At 36.6% G+C, this 11,661-nt stretch overlaps 1 protein-coding gene across 1 annotated transcript; it reads left to right on the forward strand.

Annotated features, from left to right (window-relative positions):
* Positions 1-412: 412 nt before the first annotated feature.
* On the forward strand, positions 413-3,335 carry LOC140137018 (uncharacterized). The gene is made up of 2 exons (XM_072158677.1): positions 413-1,026; positions 2,729-3,335. The coding sequence occupies exons 1-2, from the start codon at positions 413-415 to the stop codon at positions 3,333-3,335; spliced, it is 1,221 nt and encodes a 406-aa protein (XP_072014778.1).
* Positions 3,336-11,661: the final 8,326 nt, after the last annotated feature.

An 11,661-nucleotide genomic window follows, 5' to 3' on the forward strand; every position in this document is an offset into this window, starting at 1 on the left:
CCCATTTTTGAACGGCTCTTTTCAGAGCCACCACTTGTCTCTTCATCTTATGAAAGAGTCCAAGATACACACGGAGTTTTAACCGGATGTTTGAACACTCCCTTCCAAAAGTATATACCTCACAGTGTGGTAAAGAAAGAAACTACATAAGGGTCCACGGACTTTTAAAGAAATCTAGAACGGAGGTTTCTAACGGAAGCGTACATATCACCATCACCCTTCCCTCACTATATTAAATTACTAGAGCAACAAGACACGTAAGAAAGATTGATTTTGTAGTCCACGGACTCAAAAGTTAATCAATTAACTAATTTGTTTTAAAAATAAGTTCAAAAACTTTTTTTCTTTAACAAATTAATCAATTATCAGGATCAGGGCCTATGCTATACAGAAAGATAGCGGCTTTTCTCACATGGCGAGGAACAACAGAGTCAAACGCACCCTCCACCAAAGGAAAATTAAGAAAACATCACGGTGCTCAAGATTAAACCACAAGAACACGCAGAAATTAAAGAAAAAACATCAAGAAATAGAGAGAGCCTCGGCTTTCATTACTAACCTATCGGACTATGAGCTTTCGGACGACCAAATCCTAGCTCTATCCAAAGGTCTTGGGTTCATCCCTACTCCCGACAAACCGAGCAAAAACGCCATCATGCGTGATTGTAATGACCTCATAAGAATTATGCGAATAAGGTACCACGCCTCACTCAGTAAATGGCCTAAAAGACACAAGTTCAGACTTCCATCGCAATGGCAACCAGGTCCCACCATGTGCAATGACCTGGAAGATTTTTTCGAGAATCTTAAAGTGGAACTGTCCGAAATCCCAACCAAGAAAGTCAAACCCAACTATAACCCAAATGAGAAAAGGGCATGGGAAACTCTGAAGAAAAACACTCAGATAATACTCAAACCCTACGACAAAGGTAGAAAAAAACTAAGTAGAAATGACCAGTACCTAAAACTAGATTATAACCCAACAAAGGCTACAGCAGACATGCTACACAGTCTAGCCTGCGAAATGTATGTTGAATAAAAATTCCTTTAAAAAAGGAATGTGGCGCCCAATGTGAGCTGGACGGGATATGGTGAATTCCATGGTGATTAGATTTGGTATTATAATGATTTTTTTAGGGAAGAGTAGAAGATGATCAAATACGAGAGAAATGCTTCATGGAATGAAGCTTTCGTGTCAATTTGCGATTATGTGGGTGGGAGTTCTGTTTTGGGGGCCGTTGTAGTGAGGATATTGCTTTGGATATTGAATATTGTTGAATTTCGTTATCAGGGCCTAGGGTATATGATGGATAACTAGAAGACACAAATAAGTAAGCTTCCCCTAGTCATCTATACACTCATTCTTGTCACACGACGAATTTCGACAAAGTCATGTAAACGTAATTTCGTTTTTCACCCGACCTCCGTCCAGAAACAATCCTGAAATGTTGAAAACTTGGGGTCGGCGCACTCATGCCAGTTTATAAGGTATAGGCTACTCTGTGTCTTTTGTAGCCAACCATGTGGCTAAGAGAGGCTAGGAAATACTTAAACTAATACAAAACAATCATACCCTCCTTTCATATCCAACAATACCAAGAAATTGACAGGCCTGTTAAATCAAGGGTAAGATCGATCGTTATTCTTCATGAAACGGGCACAGCCCATTTTTATGTTATTAATTCTGCTAAAAATTAATTAATAAATAACAAAATTACGTCATAATTATGACTTTAAGTCGGCCATAGAACTCTATTTTAAACAGACAAAATAGCCATTGGGGTTTCTTTCACTTTACCTTGCTAGGAACCCATCCCAGCAGTTAGGCATATTACAATAAATATTATTTTTGCAAATAAACTTCTGACCTTCAACACAGTCATGTCTTCCAAATTTATTCCTTTCTCTGCTGACCAGGGTTGATTTTCGTTAATTAATGTTTTGTTTTTTATCAGAGATAGTCACCACAAAGATACTGAGCTGTATTCAAGCACATACACCATTAGTGATTTCATGTTTGGTCAGTGGTTGTGTTGGCCAACTATAATTAATTGTGTTTGTTTAAGGATTATGTGCACTGTGTGCAATCACTATATTATCAATAACCTCAATTAAACAATCATAGTGCAAAATTTGACCTTAATTTGCAAAGTATGAGTTTTTGTACTCACATTTTCAAAGGTCATTCAATGAATGCACAAATGTATTGGGGTTAAAGAACTGTGCCCTGATAGATGAGCATGTTGTAGATTCTTCACACTGTAAACAACTAGTTCATGTGCAAACATGTTCAAAACATACATAATTAGAATGGTCAAATGTCACCGTCTATCGGGTTCTAAGAGGCGGTAAACTGGTTTAAACCATACAAAGGTCACGGGTTATTTGGTGTTTTTATAAGTCCATTAATTTTGTATTTTAAACAAAGAATATACACACATCATTTTATCCCGTGCATATCAGAAAACAATAATAAAATAAAATCCTAGCATATTGTGGTTTTATTTCTGAGCTGGGCATAATTTTAGCAAAACAATTAAGGAGTAAATCTAGCAAGACTGAAATTAGAAGATTTCACAAAGTACATGCCTATATGTGGCCCCTCCGTAGAGGGCGCCACAAAAACAAATCGACATAGCTTTGACAGACTACCTGGACCCATTTAATGGGCAAATGAGAACCCCGGTTTTCTTCATGCTACCTAAAGTCCACAAAACCCCTCCACCAGGAGTACGATTTGTAGGAAGACCAGTTGTCTCCAACTGCTCCTCTTCACTGGAGAGGGCCTCAGAACTCATAGACTTCTACCTTCTACCAGTGGTGAGATCCCAACCCACTTACCTGAAGGATACAGGGGACACCATCAGGAAGATCGAAAACTTGACTCTACCTTAGCCAGTCTGGATATGGTTTCGATGTTCACATCGGTCCCACAAGATCAAGCTTTTCGAGTTACTTTGGAGACACTCGCAAATCTGGACCCTTTTGATTACGACCCAATCATTCCAGATATGAAATACATGGCAGAACTCCTACGCCTGGTGTTATACAGGAATTCTTTTGAATTCAATGACGAATACTTCCTACAAACCTCAGGGGTACCTATGGGCCAAAGATCATCAGGTAGCATATGTAACCTTGTAGTCCATGAATTGGAAAACAAGATCTTACAATCGACTACACACATCCACACCTTATACAGGTATATGGATGACACGTTAGTTTTCTGGACGGGAAGTTTAGAAGACCTACAAACTTTCGTCCAGCAGGTGAACACCTTCCACGACACTCTGAAGTTTACATATGAAGCTTCCGAGGACACCATCCATTCCTAGACCTGGTCATATACAAAGGCAAACGCTTTAAAGAGAAAGGTATCCTGGACATCAAATGTCATACAAAGAAAACAGAGACAGGACAATTCTTACATAGATCATCATGCCACCCACAGCCAGTTTTCGATGGTTTCGTACGCGCTGAAGACATGCGATACGCAAGAAATAATAACAACTATGAAACATTCTTGGAAAAGAAAGATTTCTTCATGGAGAAACTTTCCACCAGAGGCTACAGCGAAGCTGAACTTCTCAAGGCGGGTTCCTCAATCAACTTTGAAGACCGCCATTTATTCCTCGAGGAGAAACCAAAATCTCGAGAAATACCTTTGGTTTTCAAAACCAAATATGCCCCGCATTTCGCGGGCAAGCGCATAAAACAGGCTATACAGAAACATTGGAATATTATCAGCAACAATCAGAAGCTGAAAATAACATTCCCCAAACCACCAATGATAGGCTACAGCAGAGCTGAGAACCTGCAGGACTCACTAGTAAAGGCCAAACTTCCATCTCCAGAAGACGATGATCACACTTATGAGGACTTCATGGGGTACGAGGGCACCCTCCGCCTCACCCACCTTACAACAACTTCAAGAACTGGAAACAGAGAGTAGGGGTTTCAACAAATTTGTAGCCATCGAGGATTCAGATACTGAATCCACCAACATACAATAGATCTCTCAATCTGAAGATTTTGAAGAGACGAGGTATCCAGCAACTCTTCTTAATTGTAAACATTAAGAAAATATGCACGAAGACATATAGGCCTACGCAACGCCTTGTTAGGTGACAACATGACTCCACCACCAACAAAATAGATAGCCTATAACTTCACGAAGATCTTTCGAATATACACAGGGAAGAGGCAACAGATATAGGCCTACGGACCTATACCAAACACAAGGTCACCCAAGCATCCACCTAAACCAGGATTAGACAAGCTCTCCAAAGAGGTTCCAAAGAAATAGGGCCTCCAGCAAGCTACTGATGAAGGACCATCGTATTCCGTTTACATGGTCCAGAAACACGTGTCTAGCCAGCTGCTATATAGCCTGGACCCTGTTAAATGTTACAAGGTAACAACCCCTAGTGAATCACATATAATTCATGCTTCACTGAGTAACAGTTTTCAGACTCCAAAACGGAGCCTGAGAGTCGTAGTATCCAGCTATACTCCGGTCACATGTCTCAGGACATGCGACCCACCTTGTCTTAATCATCAAGTGGACACAGAAACCGAAGATCTCCCCATAACATGAAGTCTCTTATAAAAAACTCAAATGACGGGGATTTCTAACCCTATGCGTCTCTTCTATTTCGGAGCTAACTATCATAGTTAATTACTACGTGTTATCTCCGTCTCCGACACTAGCGTGCATGCACGCTGGATTGCGTCTATACGCACCATACGCGAAATATGTGCACATACCTCTCACAAAATGGTCAGAGATGCAGCATCATAACCAAAACCCAACAAGGATGACAACTACACTTTTTTCTTTAATTTCTATGAAATTAACATTTGAAATTTCTGCATGTATAAAAAACAAAAAGGAGAACAATATGACCGAATCTTCAAGCACATCCATCTATATTACTGCTTTGTACTAATAAACCGGAATATAGAGTTTTTAATGTATATAACCTACGGGTAGGCCTACGTTACACTCTTTTATGGGATAGAGAGGCAAAATACCGATTTGGACTTTCATCAGTTTGGCTGGACGTTCTGCTACCCCCCTTCACCCCCCTTCCACAAGAATTTGTCTTTAAAAAGGTGTATAGTTCTTTACTTTGGTCTAACTTTCAATATTATTATACTAACCCACAGAGACTAACCTACTCTGTACTGATTTAACAATAAATAAGTTATTTGAGGCATACATGATACTTGCATCTTGACTCTGGAAAATAATTTTCAAAAAACCTCATTTTGTATATAGGTTTTTTATGCCACCTATAGGAAACAAACTTACATCAAAATGTCCACTGTATCAGCCCATCAGATGCTATTTCCCATTCGACACCCCATTCCTTTTTAAAAGAAGTTTCGTTTGGAAGAAAAACGCCTAATGTGTTTTATGAACACTGCACATGCTGCATGTTTGTTGAATACTGAGTTTTCTATACAGATGCTAGTTGCCAATATCACTAAAGTAAACACATTACACTGCATGGTCTTGCTAGTTTTTGTCAGCATATCCCAGCTTTTTATATGCAAACCAATCATTATTTCGTGCCAGAAAATATAACATTGGATATGTTTTTGCTTGGTTATTACAAAAGTCAATAAACAACCAATTTAACTAACAGTGTTTAATCAGGGAAGTGGTTCAATTAACTATATAGAATGGGCTTAATTTTGTGCGTTGTGGTTATACACTGAAAAATTAAACTAGTCAGGCAGTTGCTTGACTAACTTAAAGCTAGACCGCCTGACCAACCTAACGTTAATCAAGCCCGTATCTCAAGCTAGTCAAGCTTGCTGGACTAACTTGCAATTTTGATAAGCTAGTCTAGCTTGCTTGACTAACGTGTAATGCGGTGCTTGACAAGCTTACAATATCGATGGCTTGACTAACTTGAAGATACAAACCGGCTTGACTAGCTTTAGGTTAGTATGTGCCTCCGTGGTCTAGTGGTGAGTGTAGAGGGTTCTTAATCTCCAGGTCTGAGTTCAATTCCCAAAGAAGGTAAGTGGTCATAAATTTGCTGTAATTATGATAACCAGGTAAGAGGATTTTCTTCAAGTAACATATCAGTTTCAAAATTATGAGAATAAATCCCACCAGACAAGATAAAATTCCACATTTGTCTCTTTTTTTCCATTTTTTACCAGTAACGTGGTTTGCAGCACGCTAGTCAAGAAAGTTAGTCAAGCAGCTGCCTGACTAGCTTAGGACCGCTTGACTAACGTTAGGTTAGTCAAAATGGACACAATCTGGACTAACGTAAAGTTAGTCATAAACTAGTCGAGCCCTCGAGCCGGGAGTCGAGCGACTAACCTAAGCTAGTCAAGCAGGCTTGACTAACGTCCAAGTTAGTCAGGCAAGTTAGTCAAGCCTGCTCGACTAACGTCAAAGTTAGTCAAGCACGTTAGTCAAGCAGGCTTGACTAGCCTTACGTTAGTCAAGATGGGTACCATCTGGACTAACTTTACGTTAGTCAAGCCAGCCCTGGTCAAGCTGACCAATATAAGTTTTCAGTGTATTCTGAAGTCAATCGCCTATTGCAGGTTTCTAAATAAAATTATAGCTAATTATACCATAGGCCTTCAAAACATGAAGGCCTATGATTACTACTGACCATGGTGACCTGCTCAACCAATCAGTTATGTGTATTGTCAGCATGTGATAGAAGTTGAGGAGGGAATTAAGTTGAGGAAGTACGAGACTGAGCCAGTAAATAATTTTGAAATGTCCTTCTAATTAAGGGACGCACTGGAAAGTTCGAGCCTTTTAATGTCAATTTGGTGAGAAACACACATATAGGCGTCAACATTGGGGGATGATTGTATAGATCATCCCCAGACAAAATATAGAGAGTTACCCCCCCTCTTCAGGATCTACGCCTATGTTGTACCCTAAGAATACAAATATTTCTATCAGATAGACTGCCATTGTCATAGATGTTTCTAAAATTATCAAGCAATCTTATAAATCTTTGTAAAAAGAAGACTTCATAAAGTGAAACTCATCATCAAAAAAATGACGACCCTTTTCTATTTCAAAGAATTAGTACCCGGTATATAAAAAATAATTATGTTTCACGTCCCCTCCCGTTTCCTTCTTTGAGGTTTCTTCAATTTTATTTTTATTTTTTGAAATTCAATTATAACTTTTCAAAAAATATGTCTAGAAAGAAATGCTTTCTATAGGCTTGCTAATATACAAGAAACACTTTTATAGGGTTTTGTGATAATTAGAGGGCCTATCTCTCAGAACAACAAATAAAAAGAGGCCTCCCCCTTTTTCCAGTTATTATTTTATACGCTAAAGCAGTTCTAATTATGGGTATTTACACCGATTTTGCGATAAAAATAAAAAGCCCCTATTCCTCCTTTTTTCAAAAACCTGGACGTGAAACATGTTTTTTATTTTACTTGGCCTAATGATTTATTTACAAAATGAGACACTATAGGAGTGGTTCATCATCATACCGTAATTTTCTAACGAAATGTTTTCTTTAAAAGTCTTAAGTTTAACCTGATAACAGGTGAGTTGTTTTACCCATATATCAATATGTATCTTTAATACAACTATGCACAATATCATCAAAATTCGATATATATCCAGCCTATTTATCATTTTTAAACTAAAAGATATCAGATGACCATGACCTGATAAGTGAAGCCTTCTATTAGTGTTATCAGGCAACTAGTATTATATGAGACAACTAATGCATCTGTCACAAGGTCACTACCTTTATGGCATTTAGCATTTAATCTGACTAACTATATGATCGCGTTTACTATTATATTATTACGACACCATTATTATTTCTGCCTAACTTTTCAAGGTTCAGGTTGCATACCAGACTCAAACAAATTGCCCAAGCCCCAAACTAATGAGCAAACGGGCTTTTATCATGTGTTTAAATACGCAAATATTGAAGAATGAAAAGGAAAGGCCATTTCTCTAGGAATTCTAAGAAATTCGATAAATTACATTTAAAAAATTCGATATATGGGATAAACCCAATGGCCGGTATTCACAAAAGGAGACTAACTTTAGTCCTGGAATTGGGTTTATTCCATACCGTATTTCCAGCCAATTTATCATTTTAAAACTATTAAAGATACCAGATGACCAACCATGATCTGATGAGTGAAGCCTTCTATTCAACTATGCATCTGTCACAAGGTCATCACTACATTTATGGCATAACATTTAATCTGACTAACTATATGATCGCGATTACTAAATACTAACGGCACCATATTATTTCTGCCTAACTTTCCAAAGTTCAGGTTGCTTCCAGCACATGCACAGTATCAGTATCTTCTCGTGTTTCATTGCTGGATGTCGGCCGCCTTTTGCGCGAACTGGGATTGATCAGGCCATCGATCAAGATCAGGCAATCAGTGGTATGACAAATGGGATGTGTGAAATGGTTTAAGCTCTCAGGACAGTTTGTTTAAAAATCGAGTGAGGGGTCAGAGGGGGCCAAAAATAGAAAGAAGTATACCAAGGACAAGTGGACAGGAGTCGTGCAGTGGAGGCATTTTTTTAGAGCCCAGAATAGGTGGATGAAGTGTGCAAAAATTCTCCTAATCAAAGAAATTAAGAAATGGGAGGCAGTGTGTGATTACAACTGTTCAAAAACCATAAAGAAGCAGTTCAATGTTCAAGCTGACATTAACTTCAAAAAAGAGAAAAATTAAAAACAAGTAATATGCATCAGTTTAAAAGAATCATGCATGCAAATGATTCTCTGACCTAGATAATTCTACACATAGAAGAATATCGCTTTAGTATGATTTCCAGGTACCTATCAAATAGGCCTCAAAATGTATTTAAATGTAAGAAGAGCATAAAATTCTAAAATTTCATTTAATATGATTTAAATATCATATCCAATAGACCAACTTGGTGAAACAATTGCAAAATACACAATTAAGACACAAAACAAGTGTCACCAAACATTTCAGGATGCAGTGCAGCTCCAGGATTACTAATTTCTGAAAAAGTACGGAAATAATAGCTGATGAACTACTTCAAAAAATTTTAAAAGATTTATATATCAAAGGCATATGGAAAAGATGGAAAAGAATGGAATGGATGATGCCATGAACATATAATTACACAAATCAGATCGAAGAATGTAATTATGGAGTAATATCAAATCATGGCCTTCACCTATTTGACATCTCGCCAATGTTTCATTACAGATGCTAGATATAATACTATCAAATGGTGTCATGCTGCTGTCATTGGACGGCTTTTACTGACCAGTGTCCTGTGATCTTGAGCATCAAGTTTGACCGACAGGAGTGAAACACATTTTGACGAATTCTTTAGCTGTTAAAGTTGTACTCTTTCCAGAGTGCTGGCGTCATACCTTGATTCGGGACGACCCATTTCAGTGCTTGCGAGTGACCAGTGTCTATGCTTTCGCCATCCATTTCCATCCTTTTCATCCATCTCATGCGTTTCCATCCGGGGGTACTCAAGTTTGGTTTTTGGTAGTGACGTGCCGCTGAGATTTTGGAAGTAGACCCATAAATATACCAATTTGTCAAGAAATTTGGACCCATTGATATACCAAAAGTCAAAATTTTCGGCCGAATTTACCCAAAATTGTCTTAGTTTTTACAAATTTTCCCAAAAATTTTGGGAAAATTTTGAAAATTTTGGCTAGATTAAGGAAAAATTGGGCTGTTTTCCGAAAAAATTGAGAAAAGGTTGAAAAAAGGACCCATTCATATACCAAAATAGGCTTTGAAAAAGGGGTCATTGATATACCAGAAGGCTGAAAATGCTACCCATGTTTGCGGCACGTCCCCGTATGGTCATTTGTACTGAGTACCCCCGGGGTTTCCATACGTTACTAAATGTAGACCTTAATCAACCAACATTTTATGGAGATGGTTTGGCTATATCAGATATATAGGTGAAATGTCAAGAACACTTGATGGACAAATTGAAGATCCGGGCTGAATATTAAAATAATTATACTTTTGAATTGAGTTCTACCTTAAGCAAAAGCCTCAATCTAAAAGACTCAAATGTAAACCAATTGTTGAAATATGAAAAAATGAACATTTAAAAATTCCACACAAGGGCCTATATGGTGAACTAATTTGTGGGCCTTTCTCAAAATTACGAAATGTAATCATTTATTTCCAGTCAAATTTAATTCAAGATAGGGTGATTACATTCAGGTGAATACATGTAGGTCTACATAAAATGGTCACTAAAATTGACCAAATAAGTCTATTATATTTTGGGTTTTTTAAATTTTGAACCACATGTCATTGTCCCAAGGAAAACGATATTATTAAAGGCGTTTAAAAAAATTTTACATTTTTTTTCATGCGATTTTACATTATTTTTCATTTTATATACTTTTCAGTGATTTAGAAATTTTGGCTAATTTTTACAATGATTTTCCTATTATTTCACATTATATCCTGCGATTATATATTTTTCTTGTGATTTCATATTTTTCTCATGTGCTTTTAAATTTTTGCCTGTGATTATTTTTTGCCAATATTTATTTAGGTGCTTTTGGGGAAAAAATCTATTATTTTAGTATGAAAGGGCAAAATTTTCCATATGATGGACTGACGTTTCATCACAGCTACATACTACAATATACTTACACAAATTTATACCATTTACATACAGGACTGTTAAATTTCAAAAATAATTTGACAAATTTTGTCAAAATGTGTCAACATTTTCCCTCATATGACATTATCAGAATTTGTATTTGTTTACAAAACTGAGCCTATAATAAATATAAATCATGCATATCACTAACGAAAATTGGAATCAACTAGAATTTGGGGAATTATTTTTGTGAATATCTGCTGAAACATACCCAAAGTTAAAATAGCTGAAATGCAAATCTGCTGCACATCTCGGCCCAGCAAACACATAAACGCTTTAAAAAACGGGGTTTCCTTTTAAATACATTTTGGCTTTGGTTTAGGTAAAACGTTTTAATAACATTAAAAATGTCGGGTTATATAAAGGCCATGATAACGTTTTAAAAACGTTTGTATAAAACACACTACAACACATATTTTTAAATGTTTTCAAGAAATGTTATTTATAAATTATTTTTTTTGCAAACATTTTTGCCAAATATTGTGTCAATACTTAAATAACATTATGTTAAAATGTTTGAAATTACCTTGGAAAGAAACTTTAGAAACAAAAGTTCTAAAAATGTTTCCTTTTTTTAGCACCTTTAAATAACATAAAAATGTCATGTGTGAGGATAAAAGGCCAAATAGGAAAAACGATTTAGCTTTTAAACGTTATTGAAAATATTTTGCAGGCAAACATTTTTCGCAAACATTTTTCAACCCCCAAAATAACATTATGTTTAGAATGTTTTGTATCAAGTTTTCAAGAATGTTTTTGGAATGTTATTAAAACGTTTTTATACCCTTTATATAACCTGACATTTAAACGTTTTCTGTAAAACATTTTTGTTTGCTGAGCAGTGAGATTATCAAAAATGTTTTTTAAGGTTATGAAAACGTTTTATACTCTTAATATACCCTTTACATAACCCGACATTTAAACGTTTTCTAACAACCTTTTATAACCTTTTGCGAATGATGTCGAAAACGTTTTGTGTTTGCTGGGTA

This window comes from Amphiura filiformis, chromosome 17 (assembly GCF_039555335.1).
Source record: "Amphiura filiformis chromosome 17, Afil_fr2py, whole genome shotgun sequence".
In the NCBI taxonomy this organism is placed as follows: Eukaryota; Metazoa; Echinodermata; class Ophiuroidea; order Amphilepidida; family Amphiuridae; genus Amphiura; species Amphiura filiformis.

What these genes read in the sequence shown, in the direction of transcription:
- LOC140137018 (XM_072158677.1), top strand. Translation starts at nt 413, where the DNA reads ATGGCGAGGAACAACAGAGTCAAACGCACCCTCCACCAAAGGAAAATT. An exon ending in CACAGTCTAGCCTGCGAAAT is followed by an intron (nt 1,027 to 2,728) that starts GTATGTTGAATA and finishes CCCCTCCACCAG; the next exon opens with GAGTACGATTTGTAGGAAGA.